The following is a 26944-nucleotide window of genomic DNA, read 5'->3' as shown; positions in this document are numbered from 1 at the left end:
CAATTAATTTTTTATTTTCGCAATTAATCACAATATAAGCCAAATTAAATATTAAAGTTTTATGTAATTACAGAGACAAATTGTGATACATTTACACAATTAATCGGTAATGTACTCTTTTAAGTAGCTTATTGTTATAATATTCATTTATACATATTTATAATTAAATAATTACATATATAGAATTTACATAATATACCAATTAAATATTGTTGTAAGCTGTGCCATAATTAGAAAATCGATTACGATTGCAATCATTTTGCACTACTGTTTACAAAAATCATTGAATTCTATAAAGTTCCGCCATTTAAAAGGTTGGTTAGATATTTAATTACGTGTTTCGATACATTATGATTCCTATACAATGCAATATACATACATACAAATAAAACGAGGAGATTTTTAAGCTCATGTTCATATTATGGAAATTTGTTTTTTTTTTTAAATTGGCATTAGAATCTTTTTTAATTGAAAGTGTTGAAAATATTTTTTGAAATTCAACATAATATTTTTTATTATTATTTGCTTTTGAATAATTTGCTAATTTCTTAATGACACAATGACTCTGAAATATATTTAATAATAATTATACTGTTGTTGACGAGAATGTAAATTAGTTTTTTAATAAAATAATTTCTATCATTGAATATCAAATGGAAAATAAGTTTTATATTATTATGATTGTTATATATGGTAAGTTTAGTAAGCATATTAATTTTTATTTTGATTTACTTTACTTATTTGCATTTTTAACTGATGTTGATTTGTTATTTTATGTAAAGAGCTTATATATGCGACTTTGGTAATAAATATTCATGTGTACGTCATTGACAAAAATTTTAATGGAACATGTTTCTAAGAAATTTCTATTAGCAAATGAATAAATTGATAATATAATTTTTATATAGAAACAATTTCAATGTCGTCACTCTTAATGGACGGTACAGAGGAACATCGATGAAAAATGACATAAAGTGTCAGGTCACGTCACCTGTTCTAAGTAATATAAAATTACTTTTTCCTAAAAACTCTTGAAAATTACATTTTACTATTTCTTATTTGAAATTTTATGGATATCAAAACGCGAAGTTTTGAATAAATTTAAAAAAAAAAAAAACAATAAAAAAAGCAAGAAAGAGTAAGCACTTACCAAATATAAAGTTGATTTCAAAGAGTTCATAAAAATTTGCTGCAATTAAAAAGTTTTCCTTTCAAAATTTTCTTCAATTTTTCATATTAGTAGTATACAAAAAATTTTTAATCAAAGTGCACATACGAGTATTAGTAAAAAAAATTAAAATGTCAACAGAAATAAATTATTTTAAATAAAATGAAAAAAAATTTCATAAAGGCAAGCTTCTTTCAATTTTATTTTTCAAAATTGCCTTCTAAAATAATTTTTATATTTATTATTATTTAAACTTAAAATAATCATCATGAAAGAAATAACTGTAAAAGAATAGAAATTTGAGTTCATTCTATTAAAAATTGGGCCAGTAAATTTGGGTTATGGAAAAACCAAGCCTGAATCTACATCCAGCTATTTCCAGAAAGCTATTAAACTTTATTGAAGTGAAGAAGCTGAGGCAAAATATCTGTACATTTTCTGACATCCGAATTGCAAGTAATTCGCAAATTTTTACAAGTTTTAGGATTCAAATTGTAAACTGAAAAATTCTTACATCGTCAACAGATTCAAAACGTTTAATAAAAATGCCAAATAAAAGCAAGAATTTACAGTTGACGTTGAAAATTCTCGAAAGATTATTGGTGGAATTTAATTACAATATACATTCATAGGTACATATACAAAATTTGTTTAACTTATATTGTCCAAGTAAGCCAATATACAGAGTGTCTAAAAATTTCCCGTACTATTGGAAATACTAATTTTTCTCGTTATAATTCTTTCTTTTTTTCAATTTGGTTTCATTATTTGCATTCGTCATGCAATTTTACCCCAAGTAATACCTGTTAACTGTGTCTTTATTTTTTGTTAGTTTAGAAATGGATCGCGATAACAAGCGCATTACTATTATAGAATACACACGTTAGCTATGAAGACAGCTGAAATTGTAAGGACCACTGGTTACAAAAAAATGATTGTCAATGATGCCATAAAATGTTACCAGGAGTTGGATAGCATATCGTAGAGGGACTCAAGGGAACTTTGAGATGCGGATGGCATGAAATTACCATCGAACAGTGAGCGACCATTGTCAACAATTTTCCAAAGCGCCTCCGTATATGTTTTACTGGAAATGGAGCTAATTTTGAGCATTTGTTGTAAATTGCATTTGCTGTAAATTACTACTATAATATGTTACTCGTGTCTGACCAGTTAACTATGTTGATTTCTTAATCAATGTAGCAGTTCTTAGCTGTAAAAATATTTAAAAAAAGTACTGGAACTTTTCAGACACCCTCTATGCATTATAATTTAATAATTACATAAATTTATTTGATTATTTTTTAGCTAATAATTAATCGCGCAGAAAATTTTATATTTTTTAAAATTGTAAACGTACCTTAAATAACTTACATTTTTTCGAAAAAAAGAGTGAAATGATGACTAAGTTAACCAAGACTAACTTTTTTTAATAAAACGACCTACTCATTTTTTAATTCTAAACACGATTTAATTCTATAATCTTTGAAAAATATTGTTCGTAATCGTGTGTTTTTTCGTAAAATCCTCATAAAAATGACATAAATTCAAAAAATCATGTAAGATCTTAGATCATATTAAAATTAAAATGCGAAGGAAGTTTATTAAAAAAATAATTATAATATTAGTATTTTATTTTAAACAAATTTAATTAATATTATATTTATTATTGCCATAAAAATGTATTTTCGGTAATTCTTAAAGTGAAATAATTGTTATTATCGAAAACAATTATTCGATATCGTATACGGTAATATATGATCTTTTTATTACCGTACATAAAATAAAAAGAAATTTAGTTATAAAAATAATTATTATTGAATGATGCTGCGTTTATTCAATAATAATTATTTTATGGGCATTTATGGGCATTCATTCTGTATTAAGAGCTTGTATTACAGTATGGGGGTTTTCGTTTATGCACGCTGCACTGAAAGTTTTACATTAGAACTAAAATTTCTAAATCGCAGCATTAAACAGTATGCGAAAACTTCAGCTAAGTTTTTTTTGTTTACTTAGTCTACAAATTCTGAAATTTCTAAATAATCAGTCGTTCGAAAATAACAGAAATGACATTGTTTACGAAATCGTATCCCAATACTTTTCGCCTACCAATTCACTGCAAAATAAGGAAATTTTAACAAGATTTGAAGACTTAAAAAAACTTACTTTAATAACCCTTCAATATCTAAATCTACCATTTTGAAATTTGAAATTTTTTTTTAATTTTAAATATAAAAAGGAAGAGAAATTTCATGAGGCAGTGACAAAATTTATACTAGAGATCTGGGTTACATTTCTAACATTTCTTTATTGCAGATTGAATTTCCAAACGCACTTTATTACAGCCAGTGATTTCCGAACGATCTATCATTTCAGTGTATGTAGAGTGAATATTCGAACGTGCTACAAGCTAGAACTATTCAAGAACTGAATAAATGAAAACCCCCAATACTTGTGTACGATTTTCAAATTCCTACCTTTCGAATTTAATTCAAATATTTATATCTGCCTTTTTTTATTCCAGCTTGCTGCAATGGCTTCGATATGAAAGGAATATATGTAGATAAAGAAGTAATTAATAACCTGATGTAAAATCAGATTACAATAAACAAACGGAAACCGAAATGATGGGGAAATTTAATTACAATTTTAACGATTTACAATCTCTTAATAAGAGTGAGAAGTGAAAAGATGCAAGATTGTATATAGAATGGATATTGTATTGTGCAGAATGCAACAATCACAAAGAACACAGAATCAGCCATATAATTATGATAAGAATGCTGTGCTTCTCCATGATGTTAATTATGACATGTAAGTTTTTCTTTAACGGTAAAATATTGATATTGAAAGATATTTATTTCTTAAAATTCTCTCTATCAAAGTTCATTTAGTGACCACCATTTTTAATTGTGTTATTTATTTTTATCTATTTATTTAACTCTATATTTTTAGATTTCTTAACTGTATTTCAAAATATGTACGTCATACGAAATCTTTATTGTATATTGTAAATTACACTTGGTTTTTCATTAAAACTGGTTCCATGTATTTTTCACAATTTTAATTTTATCATAATTTAATGTACATTTAATATCGGCGACATAAGTTAAAAAAGAAAGAGGGTAATAAAATTGCTAACACTCCAAAATATGACGCAAATAAGTGATGTGGTTCTATTAATGGTTCAACATAATTATTTGAAATCAAAAGTACATATTATTGTAGATGATAGAAACTCGTGTAGTTAAAAATATCGTAATAAAGACAATAATTGCTGAACAATACGCTGGAAGTTAAAAAATGGATGAGGATTCTTCTATGTTTTGGTAAGTGTTTTATAAGAAAACTATAATTTGTTTTTAATAATAACATTAACACATAAATGAAATATTTTTTTTAAAGTGTGCTTCCTAGGTAACATACTTTTCTCTCAAAATCTCATTAGAGTGAGTACGTGAAATAAGTGTCGTTTTAAATCAAAATCCTCTATACTTTATATTAGCTTACTTTAATAATTTTCAAATCTAACAACTATGAAGTCATTCAAAACAATTATTATTATAGAAACTCTTTATCGTATAAAGCTTCCAGGTATTGGGCTAAAACATGTTGACTTATCATAAATTTTTAAATAAGCATCTTTTTTTTTTGGATTCAAACAATTATTATCGAAAAGGCAGTTCGTTCTGTAACTGAATTTAGTTACAATTTTTAATGAGGAACATTTGGACTTGATCGCAATGTTATCGATCGTTTGTTCTAAAACTCTTACTGCAACATCTTCTGCAAAATATCGTTATTATTAAAATTATTTTTTAACATCAACTGAAAATATTAATCAACATCATTTTCATATATGTAAGCGCTTCATACCTACAAGTAACCATATGGGGAAAATTCCATTTGAATAAAGGGAAAAATATTTTCCCTATATTTTCTCTTAAGCTTTTATTTACTTTTTCTCATTATTTACTTTTAATTGTTATTGTTTTTGTTATTATTAAAATATTTTCAGGTAGGTCAACAATAAATTTAATAAAACAATAACAATAAGAAAAGCTCATTGCTATGTGTGAATACTGAAAAATTAAAAAAATAAAAATAAAAACTTAGAATAAAAATAAAAATAAAAACAACAACAGCTGTTAAAACACTTTTCCGTTTCATTTCGTTCAGAACGTTTCGTTCAGTAGTAAAACAATAAGAAAAACACAAAACAAAATAATGAAAACGTCATTTTCAATTGTCGATTTTAATTTTTGATTTTTTTTTTCATTCTGTTAATTTATTGTTTTTGCTGATCTGTGTACATATGTATGTATATGTAATATATTAACGGTATTATTATACCAAAATCATACATTCATACATAAATTTTTAATAATAAAAGTTTTTGTTATACCGTTGCTGATCTTTGCACCGTTTCAATTCTTTATTTTTGCTGTTTTGTTATTTTTCATTCACAATACACACTTAGCATACATACAGAAAATGCTAAAAATCTGAGATTTACGGAAAAAAAAATAACAACAAGAATAATGTAAAAATACAAAAATTAAAGTAAAAATTAAGAAAAATAAGTGAAAAAAGAAAAACAAAAATAACAACAACAAAAAAATTTACAAAATTCTTAAAAAGCGCTACCAAACTAGAAAAGTTTTTTAGTCGTTTGCGGGCACTTAACCTGAACGTTTTTTGGTTTTTTTTTTCTTTCCATTTGCACTTTTATGCCTAAAAAGCACAGAATTTTTTTTATTGTATGCTATAACGCTTTTGCTATTGTACCTATGAATACAATAACGGTTCATCTTAAATTCTTTTAAAAAATATTTTTTAATTTCAATAATTGTCACTCATATTTTTTATAATAATTTTGTAAAAAACAAAATTTAGTGAAAAAATTTAAAAAGAATTTAAAAATTAATAATTTTTTAACAAAAAAAAAAAAATTAATAATAATTTTAATCAAATTAACAAAAGGTATACACATAAAAACCGCAGTATAACAAATCAAAACACAAAAATCATAGTTAAAAAAAACGGAATTTGCATATTACGTGCTTGCAAAATTAACAAATAAATTAAAATATTAAAAATTTAATAATATAAAAAAAAATTGAAATTTATTTTGTAAATTTCATTTTGATAAAAAACTTAATCATAATTGAAAAGCAATTAAAATTGTGAATTTATTTTAAAAATATTTTTTCGGCTTTTGATAATTTTATCTAAAATTTTATTTTTTTTTTTAATTTTAATAAATCAAATATTTGATTTTTCTATTCATTTTTTTTTTGGAAAATATTTCGCTGAAGGTGATCTCGTTTTTCATATTTTCGCATTATTTTGCATTAATTTCGAATTATATAATTTTTATTATTATATGCAAAATATTAAAGCCCATGCGTTTTTTAAATTGCAATTATTCAAAGTTCTGAGTACATAGATGAAAATAAAAACAATAATATATACAAGTGTTGTAATATATTGTTATAAAAATTATATTATACATTTTGTATTTAATATTATGAATTCAATACGTAATTAAATTAAAAAAAAAATTGAATAAAATTGTTAATTAATTCGAATAGAATATTTACTCAAAATCAAAACGATTATTAATATTATTCAATATTAAAGTGTATAGTATATAAAAATAATATATACCACAAATTAATATATATACATATATATACAATACATACATAAGAAAAAAATTAATTTAAAAATTAAAATTATATTTTAGTTATTTTATAATTTGTTTGTTTTAAATCTATACACAAATTAATATATTACAAGACTAAACAATATACATAAATAATTAATACATAAAGGTATGTAAAACATATTCATATACATAATATATGTATAGTTAAATTTATAAAACAAAATAATTAATTAAATTTATATATGAAAATATAATTAATTTACTAATCTTATTTCTATATGAGAAAGTTCTCTAACATAAACATGTGTATACAAGTTTTCATATAACAAGTCCATATAGTAATAAAAATGACACCTTTACCGTTAGACAAGTGGACTAGTATAATAATAAAAATCAATTGATTTAACAACGAAATCTTGAATTTATCATATTAATGTAATCTAGATTTTTAATGTTGAATTTTATGTGAATTCTTAATTTTTGTATTATCATGCTAGTATGAGGATGATGTTCAATAGAAAGAAAAAAATTTTTAATGTGTGCACTAGCTCAGGTTTGCAGCTTGATAACATCATAGCAATATGATTTTAGCAAAAACTAACTTCAAACTTGTACTCCGCTTCAATCGTTTTGAAATTTTTTAAAATAACTCATGCACACTTATTTGGCTATGAGTATTTTGTGCATTAAAACGAACATCAATCTTCCGCAAATATGTGTATTTACAAACAAAATAATGAATAAAAACTTTCACAAACAGTGATTATTATACAGTACGACATTTTATATGTAACTATAAACTTGCGCAATTATTATTAATTTTTAATTGAAATATAATTTAACTAGCTCTATTTTTTCGAGAAATAAGAAATTTCCTAAAAATTGGAATCGGTAATTTCATATTAACTATTATACTGACGTAACTATTATATAATTTGACATAAAAAAAATAAAAAAATTTATTAGTACTAGTATTAATTAGTACTATCGAAAAATATTTTATTTTGCACTTAAGGGTGCGATACGGTTATATTTACACATACTCCACACACATACAATATATAATATTAAGCAAAGTATTACACTTGTTGAAAATTCGACAAAAAATTAATTTTTATTTAAATTTACACGTGTATAAAATTTATTACATTATTGTAATTCACTTATATTAATATTTGGCAACACTTTTTATAAGAAAAAGTTTATAATTTTTCATTGCCCGTAGAAAATGTTGAAAATCTTAAAATTTATTGTTCATTTCTAGTTTAATATAATTTTGTCTTCTTTGATTAAATATAAAATTTTTTTCTTATTTATTTTTACATTAGCAGACCTACATACATGTTTGTAGGGCAGATCTTCTTAAAATTAATTTAAAAATAAACTTTTCAACTCTAATATTTTTAAATGATCATATATCATAAATTCATAAGCTATCACATAATTTTAATGAATAATTTATAAATTTTTCGAAATATTTGTTTAAGGAAATATGCAATCTTAATTACTTTGATGTATTACAATTGTATGAGCTTAATAACGATTAACAAAATTCTAATTTTCGTCAAAGATTATTTTTATTTTTAATTGAAATGTTTCTTCTTCTTCTTCTTCTTCTTGTTGTAGGCACATTTGCCTGTTTTATCCAATATTCTCTTTTATGGATTTTCATGATCGTGGGATGTAAAGGTCCAGCACTCATGCCACCTTTTAGGAGGTCTGCCTGGGGGTCTTTTGGTGTTGGGCTTGTTGGTCATGGCTATTTTGGGTAGTCGGTTCTCGCTCATGCGGTTCACATGGTCCCTCCAGTAGCGCCGTCTGCATCTAGTCCATCGAACAATATCTTGAATTTTGCATTCTTCTCTTACATCTGCACTTCTTTTTTTGTCAAGCAAAGTGTATCCACAGATCTGCCTAAGAGTTTGCATTTCTGTGGCTCGCAATCTTTGTTTGGTCGATGACGTGTCTGCTCTTGTTTCAGCTGCATATGTCATTATGGGGCTCACGCAAGTTTTGTAAACACGCACCTTATTTTCAATTAGCATATATTTATTTTTCCATATGACATCGCGAAGGTAGCCCGATATTGCAGAGGCCTTTGCTGTTTGAACCTGTGTCTCCTTGTTGTTATCTCGATGGCTCGTAATTTCGACTCCAAGGTATTTGAAGCTCATAACCTGCTCAATTGACTGATCTTCACTCGATAGTTTACATCGAATCGGTTCTTTGGCGATCGTCATACATTTGGTTTTTTCAATGGATATTTTCATGTTGAATGACTCAGCGATAGTTTTGAACTTGAATAATAGTCTTTGCAGATCGTCCAGATTGCAGATTGAAATGTTTGAGTCCAATAACTAAATTTAATTGTTTAAGTATGAAAGATTTTTAATTTATGAAAATGCGTTTGCATTTTGATTGAAGCATACAAAACAAATCTGAAATTAAAAGATTCAACTATTGTTTTCATAATTTTTGTTTAAGAATTCTTACAACAATAAGAAGAACTTTATGAAAATATTCGTCACAGTTGTAGTAAACTAAATTCTAAAAAAAAAGCTCGAAAATCTTCCTTTAAAGGAAATAATAACAAGTAAAAACGTTTCAGTCGGTATAAACCGATTGAATTATACCCTGCACCTTTCGTTGTTGTATAGCAATTACTCAAACCTGTAAAACCATTCTATAGAAATTTCACGGATATGTAACTGGACACACAACTGCCAAGTTTCATGAATCTGACTTTATTTTTCCAAATATTTAAACTCTTGGACTACTCGTAGCTGTAGAGCAATTCAACCAAAACTTCAGAAATATATCTGACCTATAACTCGACACACAACTGCCAAGTTTCATGAATCTGACTCTATCATTTTTCCAAATATTTAAAATAAGCTTTTGGAGTTGTATGGCAAGTACAAATTTTGATTAAAAACTTAATGCCCACGCATAACTCGTTCAACTTAATAATTTGTAAAAAAGTTTATTTCCTAAAAACCAATTACAAAACATTAAAATATTTTTACATCTTAAAGGAAAAAATTATTTGTAACAAATTTTCATGATTTTTTATTATAATGCCGCGATGAAAATATACGTCACAAAATGTCAAATGTTACTTCAAATAAATTTATGATCGTAAATGAACGTCTTTTCCAGTTTGAATGCGTCATATGTTCGAATCAGGTGTGTCGCGTGCTGAATACTAAAAATAGATACCGATCATCGTGTAAAACTAAAAGATTCCTTTAACAACAGTAATAAAGACGTAAACGAATAAAGTGGAAGAATCAAAGTTAATTAAATTGGGTGTGAAATTGTTTTATAATCTGTCTTAAAAATTTTTTTTTTTAGTTAATTAAAAAAATTCCAAATCGTTATTAATAAAAATAAAATGAAATTTGAAAAAACTGATAAAAAAAGTTTGGGTCCGTTCATTCAACTACACAACGTTTTTAAGGATCAACTATTCATGAAATATGTGCTTACTTCAAATTGATTTTAGCAGCATTAAGTACCAAATTTAATATGTAGACGTAAACTTTTTAACTGAAGACTGAACGCCGTCTATAATTCTAATCAAACAAACTTACTCTCATGCGAGATTTTATGTAATATTCGAATGAATTGTCAAATTACATATTAACTTAATCTTAATTATTGCTATCTTTACTTGTATTATCCTCTACAATCCACTCTCGAATATATTCTTTTTATTTGATATATAAAAAATGGAGTATAGCCTTGCCAAATAGTTTGAACATTAAGAACTCATTTAACAAACCAAAAAAATATTTTCAAAATATCTAGCAATTTTGAACATTATTCGTTCTTGGTAAATATTATATAACAACTTCTATTTTCAATAATTTTTCTCTAAGTAAATTAAAATGTAAATTTTGCATTATCACTCAACAATAGCTCTATTAAAATTCATCAATACTACATAATCACAATAACTGTTATAATATTTTAATTATTATCAAAATGTGTCAAAAAATAAAGTTTGCTGAAGCTTAATGAATATGACTTATGAGCAATAATTCAATAAAAATTGATAAAAATTGAAAAAAAAATTTTTTAACAATATTATTAAAGATCAATAAGGTTTGGTTATTGGGTAATAAAAAATATCTGTTATATAATCTAACATAATTATTACCATTATTTTAGATGTTCAAAGATATCAAGAACAATATTGTTATGTGCTATTGTGTTTATATTATATACGAGCACTGAAATACTTCCAAAAATTTTCTTATCAACAAATTAGTACACTATAGTTTTATTATCGATTTTATCTAATCGATTTTTAAGTGAAGGAGAGAAACCGTATATTAAAAGGTATATGCAAAATTTATACAATCGTGTTTCTCATAAATCTTTATTGAATACTCATTTAAGCTTTAAAACAACTAAGTTTTATAATGAGGAAACAGTAATCAATAAAGGAATTTATACAAATTCATTGTTTAATGGAACTGATAAAATTTAATGGATTAAAATTCAGAAACTTTTTGTTCAAGCCTTCCACTGGGTTCCTTTTATTTTACTTTTCTCTATTTCAAATTAAAAAATCTAGATTAGTAAAATTTAGTTAAAGTAAGTCAAGTATTTGGAGAACTTATCTTTCCAAATTGAAAACAATTTGTGGAAATATTGACAAGACGCTTGATTTTTGTATTGGACGATGCAAATTTAGATACTATTTAAACAATTTTTAACTAATTGCAGATTATTTTGTGCAAATTTTACTATGAAAAGGATGAGATGAATCATGTTTTATGTTATTGTATGTTATTCAGCCAAAAGCTCCATGGAGTCCCCATGGATTTTGACTCCCCCAACTGATGATTCTGCAACAACTCACATTATACTAAAAATATTTCTATTTCCTGAAATGAAGAATATTGTTATAAAAAATCCTCAAAATGAAAAATGAAGTGGGAAGAAAAAATCTTGATTACTATTAAAATTATTGATTTTTCTTTTTCATAAACCAAATACATATACAAAGGAACAAACCAGAAAAAGAAGCAAACTAGAGTTTATTGATATTAAAATCTAAAACTTTATATTAGTCAGTAATATAGAAAGTCTTGCAAAAATTCAGTAAACAATTTTGTAATTTAAAAAACAATTGTTCTTGCATAGACCAGAACAATTACTTGGTCATATTTATTTGAAGTGCGTATTGAAAATGGGTTGCCAAAATCTTATATTTGATAAAATTTTTATGGCTCTTAAATATTGATTAATGATTATGAATTACCTAAAATAAATATTTTATGGTTTTAATTAATCTAGAATAGAAGCTGCACGGGAAAATTTGTTTTAGAACAAGCCAATTTGTTTAAAAACAATATGCAAAGACTCCTCGTATAGAGGCTGGAAATTTAATGCATTCATCATTAATTCAGTGCATGAGTCATTGTATATTTTCTAAATTAAAAATTTATAAAGTTTGGAAATTGCTAACAAAATAGGTTTGCAAAGAATTTCAAAAACTTCAAGAATGTATTTATTAATTATGCTTTTTGTAGAGATTTACTATCAGGAGTTCAATTTTGCTGAAAAGTTTGCTAGTTTTAGAAAAATGGTCAAGTTTGAAGATCAGTGATGAAACTCTGGTTCAGAAACCTTAATAGCGAACATAACAAGATCATTTTATTTGTAGAACAGCTAAATAAATCATTTCGTTTCAAAAATACAAAACTCATTTACATGCGACATACATACAAAGGTATAGAGTAAAGAAAACAAAACATAAATCAAGAAAAATTTTTTTTTGATTTATTTTTGCAAATTTCAAAATTATGCAAAATAATTTTTTTGTTTGGCAGCAATTCTTTCACGTTTCGTAAAAACCCAAACTTGTTTTTATTCTTACAATTCAAAGCTTTAAGATTTCTTTAATAAAATATTAGAAAAAAACTTTCTAATTTTTTATTATTTTTGAAATTTAGACCTTTTTTTCTAAAAAATTCAAAGTGAAAAATTAGCATCAAAAGTAGGTCATTAAACTTGAAACCTCGCTTTTTAATATTAATTTTTTTTATTTTCTCCTTTCCAGCACATTTCCAAAAATAATTTAAAAAAAAATGTTTCTGTTATTAAACTCTGTCTTCCTATTCTCCAGAATATTTCTGTAAAATTAAAATTTTCCGTATCCCCCCTCCGTATTTTCTGTCACCTATATATATTTTCGACACAACAAGCATTATCGAACTTCCATAAGAGCAAATATATAACAGTGATCGTCTTCTTAATCAAAATTTTTACCCTTTTACCTTAAGTAAATTAAAAATGTAAACATTGCGAAAATAATTATTTCAAAATTTCTCCCAAATTTATGATAATTAGAGATTTATTTTAATAGTAGACACGCATTCGAAGCATCGTAAAATACTAGGTGTAGGTGTAAATTATTAGATGAAAATATGCTATTTTAGAAAATACGGCTTTGTCAATATATCATTTTTTTTTTTTTTGCTACTCGTGCATTCAATTTTATTTAAAAGGTAGCCAACCACAAATATATCTGACGTATCCTCGTTTAGTATTATGAATTAAATGTTAATTAAAAACTTTAATTGTACGAAGCCGCAGGACGTATGCATTTGTGAAAATATTTTGTTAACAATATTATTATTAATGAAGTTAAGTGCAATGTTTCATAAATTTTTTATATAATTTGCAATATTTAAATAAAATCGATTATCTCAACCACGTTTTAATTAAAGATCTATATTTAGTTTACGATAAATGAAATTTTAATTTCAAAGATCTAATTAAAAACTACCTCGCTAGCTTATTTTATTAAAACTGTATTTAAACTTGAATTAAGTATCCCTTTGTTTATAAGTTTTTTTTTATTACCCATTTTTAATATTTTCCAGTAATTCTCAGTAAAAACTGCTTTTCATTCTATTTAATTTAGAATTATAGTTCAACAATCTTTTATTCAATAATAAAATTATACAACATTGTTTTTGAAGTTTGCAAAATTTTATCAATAAATTAATTAAATTTTTAATAGCAATCAATCGAATTACCTTTCGTAACCACATATGTATATGCGACACATGTAAATAGACAAAATTTGTGAAACACATAGAAAATGAACTTATGGTTTAACATTTTTAATTATAAAATAACAGAAACTGTATTTTTGTCAGGATCGTTTATAATATCGTATTTTAATATTAGTAAATTTAATTTTTCAGTCACAATTCATACAGGATGATTCAATTATTATCATTGTGATTCAGAATGATTCAGAATGATTGAGATTCAAAATGTTTGCTAAAGTCAGTGGTTGAATCCAATTGGAATAATTCAAAATATATAAATAATTCGGAACCTAATTTGAAGTATAAAATCATTTTTTGGAGTCACAAATTTTGATTCTCGATTTGAATTCATGCAATTTCAACGGAATATTATAAAATCTTACGTCATAGCTCTACTGTTTTTCATTTGACATTATGTTAATTAAAGTCGTGCTTTGCTTAGTAAATTGCTTAATTAGTAAAATAAATTTCGAACAATTTTAAATCACGTATTTGAGAATATTTTTATATAAGATGCAATTCATAATTTTACAGAAATTTTTACATTCACACATGCTTGTGTATAATCATATAAAGTTTTTGTTTAAACTCAAATTAGAACTCAAGAATTTAAAAATAGCAACTTGAAGTTTTCAATTTTATAATTCTAATAAATTATCCATCCTATGATCAGATGTAATTAATATACCATTACCCCTCTTAAGTAATCTACTATTAATTTTCCACTCTCATTTTTCAACACATCATAATAAATAAAATTAACAATATTTAGAATAGATTTAGTCAACAAATTGTTAATTGAACTGAACACCTGTACCTAGTAAACATTACACTTAAACCGAAAAAGTGATAAAAAAATAAATTCTGAATAACCTTCACTCAATTTTTATTGTTGTAATTGAGTTTTGATACACTTTACAACATTAAAAACTTTTCTTCAAGTTCATTTCATCCGTCACGACTTTTTCTATTTGTTTTTAATTTTTCGTTTTTCTTGAAAATGAACCAGACTTTATTTATTCATACAGCAATTTTATGCTAGTTTCAATTATTTTTTTTTCTCTTTTTAGTGCTTTGTAAGAATTAAAATTAAACAAAAAAAAACCGCCATAACCAAGGACGTCAAGTATCCAAAAAGTTTACAGAAACAAAAAAAGATTAAATTGGAAAATCGAATGAGATTAAATCAAGTTAATAAATTTCTGACCAATTTGAAAAATCAGCTAGAACATTTAATTTAAAAAAATTTTTAGGTTTTGTAGTCCAGTTTTTAGCATAATTTTTTAATTAGTTTTGTTTTATTGACAAAAGACTTATGTTGTACCCAGAAAAATTAATATGAAGTCTAAACAAACATTCACAACAAGTAAAAATTTCAAAATTATACCCTACACTAGGACAATCTTATTATAAAATCATAACCCAGCCATGGGAAAACAAAAATTTTTGAGGTTTGTAATGCTGATCTTAGCAAATTTCTTAATTGAACTCATTACAATAACAGCCGCCTTTAATGGAAAGAAAATAATTTCTGAAAGTTTTTTAGTGTTTGCTTTTTTCGTTTTTGAACTATCGTGCGTATAGAGGAACTGATAGACGTACATTTTTAAATCAACGTAGAATTTTACACCATTCTGCAAATAATTTCTTCAAATGATTAGAAATTTCATAGCAAAATTAATATCCCCTTCACTAATGTGTAGGGTATAAATATATTAAATTTAATTTTTAAGTACATTTGCACTTGTTTAAAATTTGAATTGCCTAGTCGTACTTAAGAACACAGAATTAAAAATCTCGATTTATTTCAAATTATAAGCTTAATAAATCATTCCAAAATATAGAAAAAAACTTACTTGAACTTTGTAGAGAATTTCAATGTTCCTCGGATTTAATTAGACTACATTTAGATTTCAATGTCAAAAGAAGTATTGATAGTTATTAAATTTTTTACATCTTGGTAACTTTTTACAAGATTCATTGTTATTATGGAAAATGTCAATTGAAAAACAGAACTAAGAGAAATCTAAAAATTTTAAAATTTTAAAAATTTTTACATTTTTGCGCCAAAAAAATGAGACATCTATTTTCTAAAATTAAAATCAAAAATAATTTTATTGAATTTTGAATAAAATTTACTACATGTGGTAACATTGGACGATATCTACATTCTTGTGAATAGATCCGTTTAAAAAATTATAAAGCGAGATTGTGCCATACTTTTCAAGCTAAACCAAAAAAAAAAACAAAATTTAATATTAAAACAAAACGCAATTTTCGAAGGTCACATTTTTTAAGAATTTTTTTTTAAATTATTTAATTATTTTTTTTTTTATTATTTTAATTATTTGGTATTATTTTTTTTAATATAGTTTGTATAATAATAATTTCATGTATGTTATAAAAATTATATTCGATTAACTGGTTTTCATATATGAAGTATGTTTGTATATGCATTCCGTTTTATGCTTCAATAATGTGTACACGGGTATATGTATGTATGTAAAAAATAATTTAAAAATGAACTGGTGGTTAGATCAAGAATTTTAATTCTATTTTATTGATTACATACTGTAGACGTATGTATGTATATTGTATAACTACCCGTGTGTACATTAAGCATTGTGCTAATTAAAATAAATGTAAAATTCTTAAATTGAGCAGCGTTTTAAGACGTCCAAATCGTATCTTTTCAATGTTGTCAAAAGTATTATTTGCATATTCCAAAAAGTGGTTAATCTGAGACAATAAAAATTAAAATATTTTTAATTTTAAGTTCATAAATGTTTGTGAAGTTTCCAATTATTTGTTGTATTAAGAGCGAAAATGTGGGATTTATTAATATATATAAAAGTGCACCAATATTAGGCAGGTGTAAAATAAAATATTTTGCTTATTTATTAATTTGATCATTTAAATACTTTGAACTAAAATATAAGATTTTAGAAAACAATATGTATCGGCTCATAATCGCAGTTGACTAATAAACTCATGCTTTTGAACTAAGCTAATATCAAGGTCAAACAATTAATTTGATTTATTTTAAGCATAAAATGGGGCTCATAGAATTAAATCACATTTATTGGCTTTCAAATTATTGCAGAAATATATGTGACGATTTTCTCAAAATATTTTTAATGACAAAAGCTGGCCGAACTACAACGATTTACCAGCCGATTAGGAATTTCAAAAAGGTTACTCTTATCTTAAGAATTATTTCAAGAAATCGTTATAACCTTATTAAATCTTTCTAGCCTCATAACATCAACTACATTTAAATATACAAAATATAAATATCAGATTCGAACGTACGCTTAAAATAATATTCAGTTTTGGCGTCTACCTTTTTACCAGAATCTGATGTTATGTTCTTAATATCAATCCTACGAGTATTAAAATTAAAAGAATTTATGCACAGTGTGAAGCAAAATTTTTCAATTCAAATCAAATTCAAATACTCACTTGTACAGTTTATTCTCACTCATTGAATTTAAAAACCGAAATGCAGGATAGGGCTTGCAGTTTTATTTTTGTATAATAATTTGAAAAAAAGATTTTATTAAAAATTTTTCAAAACACGTTATTTTATCCTCCACAATTTACATCACGTTGAGATTTAGGTATTCAGTAAAGTTATTTTAAAATATTAATTAAAAACATGATCTGGTCAGCACAACATCGAACATATTGTATACACCAGCTTTTCTAAGATCTGAACGATATAAAATACCGATGTTGTTAGAATAGTATGGCCAAGGTATTCAAATTGAAAAGATTACGAAAGTGCCCTTTAAACACTTCATTTTCTTATTAGCTAGTAACTTCCTAATGAATACACATGTAGAAAGATATAAATATAGTTTTTAATAAAGTTTCACTTTATGGGACTCGACTCTTCTGAAAAGTTTCTATTTGTGATTCATTCCTAAACAGAACTAAAACAATAAATTAGGGAAAAAAATCCATTCATTACAGTTATTTGAGTATACTCAAAAATATAAAATTGGTTGCTAGTGAAAGAGCAGTTTCCGAGAGCTGATATTCTCGAAAAATTTGTTGGTCGATTGTTTTTGTTACCAAGAAAATATTAAATTTTAGAGAAATCTTTTTGTCAATAATATAAATATTTGTTACATTCGGGAAACTGATATACAACCCACCTGACAACCAAATTGTTTACATATTTATTGAATTATTCACGCTTCTCTTTACGTAAACCAACGCGTTTTAATTGAAAACTCGATATGTAAAATTTGGTATGATCATAATACCTTCCTTATTGTAGCAAATGCGATCTGTAACAACACCGACATAAATTGTTATTTTATAAAATACAAACAAAAATAAAATACTTTTTAACCCAATATTTACCATTCAAATTTTAAAATAATTTTCAGTATTTTAATAAACAAATCACCCGTAATCTTGTTTAAGTTGGGGTGATGAGAACTCATACCCATTTTGTATAGTAATATTTATTGCAAAGTGATGATAACTATGGACAATATCTTATAAATTGTATGAACAAAATATTTAGATATCCATGTAAAGTGGATTATTGTTGGAAAATGATCTACTTCCGTTCAAAGGGAAAATTTACACTTATACATATATTGTTCATTGTAGTCAAATATTAAATCATGGGAGCGATTAAATATAACAACAAAAATAAATAAAACTACAACAATTTGGCAAATTAACATTTTTATAGTTATATCTATGTGAATATTAATGTGAATTTTTGCACTTTCGAAATTTCAATTAAGAATGAATGGTGGAACAGAATATTTTTCCCTGTACAAAATATACAAACGTACACATGTAAAACGTATGTGTTGTACATAATAAAATTTGATTATTTTATTTGGTCTACATTTTATTTCTGTTTATATGTAAAATAAAAATTCTTATTTGATGTGCCCTACTAAATCAGTTCAGTATTGAGGTTCATCATTTGGATAAATTTTTGGAATAAATTTTTTCTGTTGATTAACAAACTAAACAGCGGTTTTTCATCAAACAAAATTTTGTATACTTAAAAATTATGCATGTATGGATGCTAATAATCTTTTGAAATTATTGTGAATTCAGCAAATTTTTTTTTTCTGAAAAATTTTATGTAAAATTTCTCAAGAAATTATTGTATCTTGAACTTAACATTGTTGATCAAAAGAATAATTTGAATTTTCAAGTCTTTTCCTTGTTGAAAGATTTTAATTTTAATGTTACAATCAAATCAGTCAATAATAGTGGAATCATTTTAAGTTCTTATAATTTTTTCCGGAATCACTTATATAAAATATTAAATGTTTCGCAACATATAAATACATTAATCTTTATACTGGCGAACCCGCGTGAGAGATTGTTGCATATTGCGTACGATACTAGAAAAGGACTTTTCAAATGAATTCAACCCGTTCCGCTATGATATTGTTTTACGTTTACCTGTAAACATATTAAATTTTGATAATATTTTTAAAATAACTGTTATATCCCAAAAATTATACTTATAACAGTTCAATAAATTATTTAAAGTTAATAATGAGTAAATTAGCATAACGAAACGGAAGACACTTCGATTTATATTCTCGATGAGTCTGAAGGATTAATCCAATACAAAGTGGAATTTCTTATGAAATTCGATATTCGGCTTTTTATCGGTCATACTTATGGCCGCGGAGCTTATCGAAGCGCACAATAGATCCACTTATTGGATCGCAGTGCATGTTTACCGTCCGTGTAACAATTTAATCTTATCTAGTCGAAAGCAATTTTCATATACATACTATATCTCCTCTTATTAAAGAAAAACTTCCAATGGTTTTAAAATATGTGCTTTAAAAATTGAATAAAATTTCACATTTGAAGGTCCTTTTCGGAATTATAGAATAATAATAAAAGCAAGATTTGCATTCGGCATAATATGAATACATACAAAAAAAACAATATATATATATATATATATATATATATATAAGGATTTCATATTTAAATAATTTCTTAGCTGAAATACTGAGACTAATGAAACCTGCATAATACGATGCAAAAATATACTATAGCTACAGGAGTCCACCAAATTGTCTTCTTCCTTAAATTATTCGATAAAAATATTAAACAACAAATTCAAAAGAGTAAAGATTCAATTGTCATTGTGCTTAGCTGTCCTTACGTTATATTTATATAAGGTAGTAGAAGATAGGTCAAAAAAAACATATTTAAAATAATTAAGATTATTTTAAATTTAATTCAAAATATTTTTAATTATAAGCTCTATAAATCACTAATTTTGCAAACTAAACGGCTTTTTTTGCGTTTTTGAAAGCGGTTTTTGTTTTGAGCACTTTCTAATAATTCAAAAGATTAATGACATACAAGTTTAATTTTTTTCCTTTATTAAAAGTGATTAAATATTTAATTTTAATTTAAATAAGAATTTAGCAGTTTTGTATTGTTACGCATTCCAGTTTTCACCAGAATTTTCCCGAAAATTAATTTTTTGGTTAACATTAAAGCATCATCCAGGTGACTTTTGTATACACTCAAACATTTTAATTCCAAACTTGTTAAAAATTCTTAACAAGATTATATCAAAAAATATTTCCAGAATCGTGAATTTATTTATAGAGTTATTTTTGTTTAAAGTTTAATTATAGACTTTTCAACTTATTATTTAATAATAACAAAAAAAAAAAATAATAACAAAATTGGTGCTAATCAAAAGCGAAAAATGTGTTAATTTTAACGTATGCACTAACACGTATGAGTATATAATATGCTAGTATATTTGTAGTAAGTTTTTAATGCATTTTTCAATTAAATCTACAATATTAAGCTCTTTTTAGCATTAAAGATTACCGTCGCACAAAAACGGGAAAAATTTAGCAATAAGAAAAATTGTGGAGTAAGAACATGACATTCAGACAAATACGATATATCAATTCCCAATTAAAATTTTGTGGTTTTTACTCACTCAACAGATTACAGCACTAATCCTCATTATATTCTTCCTCTTGAGAAGGAATATAATGAGGATTTTTATATTCCATTTCTAGAGAAAACTATGGAAGATGTTTTTAACATTTATTTGAAATAAATTGAAAAAAAAAATTACTAAAAGACTTATAGCCTCTTTCCAACCCACCGACTTAAAAATGTGTTATAGACCTGCAATTCTTTTTAGATATTTTTCCTTACTATTTTTAAAAAGGAACTGTTATACACTATTCATACATTTCTACATTGTCCAATAAATATTTTTCTTTGATTCGACTTAGCTGAACTTTTTTAGCTTATGACATTAATTGTTTTTATCAATAGAAATGCCAGAGTTGACCTGTTTCATATGAAACAATATTTTTCCTAATAATTTTTATGCAAATATTTCGAAATTAATGTTTTGGATCACTTTGCTTCTTAGCGCTTCAAGTAATCCATGATTTTAATATTCGAATTAAAGTAATCCATATTTTCAGTTACATAGTAATCGAAACATGTTGATATAGAAAAAGGAGACTTTCCATTATGTAAAATCTTCCAAACAATTGTAGTACGATTTTCTTGTAGTGTTCACCATGACCGTAACATTAATAAATCACATTACACTTACATCAAAAATTCATCATACATAAATTGTTACAATTTAATCCGAAATTTTAATCGAATTCGATACAACAAATTTTAATCAGATTGTTATCAATTATGGATATTATGTACAATAATCGATTGTTTTTATTTCTACACATAGTAGACAATCAATGTCAATGTCACTCACGTAATGTGTACATACGAGTATTATACATACATACATTAGAATGAAAGCTTTTTTATCAAAAATGTTGCTTAACAATTTATTGTTTAATATAAACAAAACACAATCCAAACACGAAATGAAAGAAAAATGCAAAAAATTCAGCAAAGTAAACAAAATTAATTATTTTTAATAAATATGTACTTTTGTATATTATGTATGTATGTATGTGTGTATTTGTTGCGTTATATCATCTGTATGTATTTGCAAACATTGTAACAGTGCCGCATTGTAACAGTGCGGCATTTACCTATAGCCGAAATTGATCCTAACAAAGAATTCCGCCTGTGTCAGAAGAATCTAAAATAAAAAATCCCTTTTCATATATTATAATTTTCAGTTAAAAAATAAAGTTCAGTTAAAATGTGACTCAATTGATAATAAATTTATACAGAATGAGTGTTAGAAATTTCATTCAATATTATAATTAATATTCTTACTAATAAAATTAAATATTAAAAAATGACAGTTTTCTGGGGAAACTGCTGAAGAAATACTATTTTCAATTATTTGTCTACTTTTCATTCCAAAAAATAGGAAAATATCCCAAACAAATCGAGTCTAATATGCCTATATTTCAGCAATTTGATCAGAATTTCGTATAATTTATGGATCTCTTATTCATTATTAGAATGATAAGGTTCTCAAAATTTACCAATGACAAATGTAATTGAAAATCTATTCAATATTGGTTGAAAACCGTTTTTGGATGAGCATTTGAAGCGACTTACATTTTCATGTATATTCATTCAATGATCCAAGCCTAAGATCTCTCCCATAACAAATCCGACCCTGGTTATGTATAAGTGTTTATACATTTATAATAAAGTATTCATTATACATGGTACTTTTTCAAAACAGTTTATTACCGGAAATAGAAGAAATTGAGATTCATAAGGACATTTGGATTTTGTTTATAGGATCTTTTCTATACAGAGCTTTTGTGTGAAATTATTTTTGCATTTGATATTCAACAAAAAAATTTCCAAAGAAAATTATAAGAGGGAAAATTTAAAAACAAATTAAAAACTAAATTTATTATAAATACAAATTTTATACTTTTATTAAATTAACCTAGAAACACACAAAAATAAAGATAGAATAAACATTGGGCCTTAATTCAAAATATCTTAACTCACTTTCTATGATTTTACATGAATCAATTGCAATTAGGAAAATGATTTTCAATTTTTAAATTTTGAGAATTTGATTAAACATAACCTCCGAGTAATTGCAGTAGATTTTGTCGTGAAAATCAATTTTTAGCAATTTTTTAAGGCAAACTAATAAATTCCAAAGATTTATTTAAGCCTGAGATTATATTTAAGAATGGTAAAAATATTCAACTCAATTTTCGAATTCGAAATCAATTACATAAATGACATAATGGTTCAGTTGATGCACATACTTAATGTACTATATGTGTCATACAAGTGTTCAAGCGACGTTTACTTATTATACTCATAATACATTTTCAGTTCACTTGAACAAACAATAAGCTGTCAATAAATTTTCCTAATATGTCAATTTGCTTACATATTTTTCAGAAAAATAAAATTGATATTTAAAATATTGAACTGAGAAAATAATTAAAGCTGTAAAACACTTAAAAATTTCGGGCATAGGCAACGTGATTGTATTAAAAATAAGAAATATTTAAGAGAATGAAAGAAAGCAAACATTTACCGACTTCGTTGCCCAAATAAAGGGGAGTTCTTGTGTTATTAAAAAGATTTGAGTAATTCTCAAATTCTTCTCAATAATGAAAATTCTCAATAAATATAACAGTAAATTTAAATGCTGATCCTCAAGAAGAATAATTTGATGGAAAAACATTACCAAATCCATGTTGCTAGCAATTCATATTAACATAACATTTTAGTATTAATTAACAGAAGTTTTCCTATTATTTTTCAGGTTGATCCTATCAAAAATTAAAATCAAAAACCAACTCAAATAATTAAGGAAATGAGTACGGACATAAATGGCCACAATAATCCAGCATATGTTACTGGTGATGATGAAAAAAATACAACAGATAAATCAAAACATGGCCTAGAATTAACAGAAAAAGGTCAATGTTATACAGATGATTATGATCCATATAAACATCGAAAAGTTGAACATCCGACAACGTAAGTTTTGGAATCAAATATTTGAAAATTAAAAAAATTTTAATTAAAATTTACGTTTTTTTTTTCTTATTTCTTTTGTTAAATATAGAAATTCTGAAACGTTATTTCATCTTTTAAAAGGTTCTCTTGGAACTGGTATATTGGCAATGCCAAATGCTTTTCGAAATGCTGGTTATATTACTGGTTCTATAGGAACTGTTGTTATTGGAATTATTTGTACATATTGTATACATTTACTTATAAAAGCTGAATATGAATTATGCAAAAGAAAGAAGGTACTAATTAGATCTTATAATAAATAAAATGTAGCCCTTAATAAAAAAATCAGAAAATTGTATAAGATTTATTATTGCTTCTTTATATATAGATTCCAAGTATGTCATATCCAGAGGTAGCCGAAACAGCATTATCTGATGGACCATCTTGGCTTAGATGGTTATCACCATATATTGCGTAAGTAAATATTAAATCAAATGTGGTCGACAACCTTAACATTAATCATTAATTTTTACAGAAATATCGTCAATACATTCTTATTAATATATCAGTTGGGAACATGTTGTGTCTATGTTGTATTTGTTGCGTCAAATATAAAATCTATAGCTGATTTTTACGTTGATGATTCAATAGATGTTAGAATGTATATGTTAATTATTCTTATACCATTAATTTTAATTAATTGGGTACGTAATCTTAAATATTTGGCACCATTTTCAACGATAGCAAATGCTGTAACTTTAGTATCATTTGGTATTATTTGTTATTATATATTCCGTGAACCAATAAGTACTGAAGGTAAAGATCCATTTGGTACATTAAAAGGATTTCCATTATTCTTTGGAACAGTTTTATTTGCTTTAGAAGCTATAGGAGTTGTAAGATTTACATTATTAATTAATAAAATGAATAATTTATGAAAAAAAAAATTTTTTTTTTTTAGATTTTACCACTTGAAAATGAAATGAAGACACCGAAAAATTTTGGTGGAAGTTGTGGAGTTTTAAATAGTGCAATGGTTTTGATAGTTATTTTATATGTTGGAATGGGTTTATTCGGTTATTTAAATTATGGTGATAAAGTTGAAGGATCAATTACATTGAATTTGCCATCAGATGAAGGGTAAATTTAACAAATAATTTAGAGATTTTTGATGGTAACTGCAACGCAACAATTATAAATAATTTAGCCTAAATCATTTTGCCATATGAAGGGCTGACAAATATTACATTTTGAGAATAACAATTTTTCCCAATTAAATTGATTTGAAATCAAAATTTTAAAATAATTTTACTCAAATTTATTATTAAAAGGCTTCATTTAGCATATCCTATATAAAAGCTCGACCTAACACAATTCTATTGAATTTTCTATTCTAATATTAGTAAACAATATCAGGTTGTGCATATAAAGATATTTTCCTATAATTAGTTGCTCATTATTATAATTAATTATAATTAAAAATTAAAGTACTAGAATATTCTCCAATACAGAAGCATTGCTTATTACTTCATTACAAATTACGTAGAAGCGTCGTGCAACGATTAACAGAATTTCAATTATTTTAGCTACTTCAGAGTTAAATGAATCACACTTAATTCTAATACGTAAAAATATGCAATTTTTATAAATTTTACTTAAATTTTTTTAACTAAATTTTTTCTTTTGTTATTATTGTTACTTACTTAAAGACTATCTCAAGCTGTGAAAGGAATGCTAGCTTTCGCTATCTATATTACACATGGTTTAGCTTGTTATGTTGCTATTGATATTACGTGGAACCATTATGTTAACAAAGGACTTCGTATTACATCAAAAACTGTATTTTGGGAATACGTTTGTAGAACTGGATTAGTTTTAGTAACATGTAAATTTTAACATTTTTATCAAATTATTTTTTAAATTTTACATTTTAATTATAGTACATAAATTAATTTACTAATTATGTTTTATATTTAATTTTTTTAGTTTTACTTGCCGTTGCAATTCCAAATTTGGAACTTTTCATATCATTATTTGGTGCATTATGTTTATCAGCACTTGGTTTAGCATTACCAGCTTTTATTGAAATTTGTACATATTGGTATCAAAGAAAAGGATTAGCAAGAGTGTGGCTTATTGGTAGTAATGTTATAATTGTTATTGTTGGTATTTTAGGATTAGTTATCGGAACATATACATCAATGGCGGAAATCGTTCATACTTTCTTCTAGTCTTCATATTAAATTATAAAAATAAATGAATATTATTATTGTGTACATGTTAATTAGACTTAAATTATTATTAGATATTATATATGTATATGTAGTATAACTTACTATATATATATAATTTATATTAAGATATAAAAATATTGTATTTAAATATAAATAAACAAATTATATGTATTTATAATTACAAAATCATTCCTATAAAGTTATGAACAGTATCTAAATTAGTATGTGATAATGTTATAATAACTTTATTCATTAAGTTTCTTATTTATAAGAATTTATTTAAAAATTAAATAAGCTACATTAAAATTTTAAAAACTCAATAAAATTACAAAAGAATAATGAATAAAATATAAAAATATTAATGATTATTGAAAATTTGAATCAATAGTTCTTAGTAGTTATTTGTAAACTTCCAATTTTATATAGATTCTTCGAAAATTTTATTCAATCCTTACAATTATCACAGTCATTTTTAAATCATTTGCATTTCCAATGTTCTACTTTTAGGAATCATTTATTTTAAGCCAGAATTTAGATTTTTCTACAAAGTTTTTTACGTTCAACATTGTTATTTTATTTTTATATAGTTTTAATATGGGGTGTCTTCGTTGTTATAATAGTGGGTGTTTTTATTTGTGTCTCATATTTTGTACCTATTTTTTTGGAAATAACTTGGAAAATTAGTATATATTAACTTTTGGCTCAATTAATAAGAAAATTTAAAATTTTTACGAAAGTTCTGTGTTACAAGCTGTAAATCTTTTATTTAGAAATAGGAAACAAATTTCAGCAGATAGATTTTAAGACCAATTTATGATGAGATGAAATCCCTTCATGGTCTCACTTCTTCACTTTTAGTTGTATTCTAGTACAA

At 24.9% G+C, this 26944-nt stretch overlaps 2 protein-coding genes across 2 annotated transcripts; one reads left to right on the top strand and one right to left on the bottom strand.

Annotated features, from left to right (window-relative positions):
- Positions 1 to 6920: 6920 nt before the first annotated feature.
- LOC129610187 (proton-coupled amino acid transporter-like protein CG1139) lies at positions 6921 to 26344 on the top strand. The gene is made up of 8 exons (XM_055522625.1): positions 6921 to 7008; positions 23640 to 23857; positions 23946 to 24132; positions 24225 to 24310; positions 24372 to 24732; positions 24798 to 24976; positions 25546 to 25721; positions 25823 to 26344. Exons 2-8 carry the CDS (start codon positions 23691 to 23693, stop codon positions 26065 to 26067), a joined length of 1401 nt encoding a protein of 466 aa, XP_055378600.1. The 5' UTR covers positions 6921 to 7008; positions 23640 to 23690; the 3' UTR covers positions 26068 to 26344.
- Positions 8501 to 9112, bottom strand: LOC129610426 (uncharacterized). The gene has a single exon (XM_055522994.1). The coding sequence runs from the start codon at positions 9110 to 9112 to the stop codon at positions 8501 to 8503; it is 612 nt and encodes a 203-aa protein (XP_055378969.1).
- Positions 26345 to 26944: the final 600 nt, after the last annotated feature.

Source organism: Condylostylus longicornis, unplaced genomic scaffold, assembly GCF_029603195.1.
Source record: "Condylostylus longicornis isolate FDR11 unplaced genomic scaffold, ASM2960319v2 ptg000044l, whole genome shotgun sequence".
NCBI classification, from domain to species: domain Eukaryota; kingdom Metazoa; phylum Arthropoda; class Insecta; order Diptera; family Dolichopodidae; genus Condylostylus; species Condylostylus longicornis.
Note: the sequence above shows the minus strand (reverse complement) of the source record. Positions and strands in the feature narration are given on the sequence as shown.

Excerpts from the sequence above, each read along its gene's own strand:
- LOC129610426 (XM_055522994.1), bottom strand. The coding sequence starts at position 9,112 with ATGAAAATATCCATTGAAAAAACCAAATGTATGACGATCGCCAAAGAA.
- LOC129610187 (XM_055522625.1), top strand. The coding sequence starts at position 23,691 with ATGAGTACGGACATAAATGGCCACAATAATCCAGCATATGTTACTGGT. Across the intron at positions 24,133-24,224 it reads AATTATGCAAAAGAAAGAAG|ATTCCAAGTATGTCATATCC; the intron begins GTACTAATTAGA and ends CTTTATATATAG. Across the intron at positions 24,733-24,797 it reads CTTTAGAAGCTATAGGAGTT|ATTTTACCACTTGAAAATGA; the intron begins GTAAGATTTACA and ends TTTTTTTTTTAG.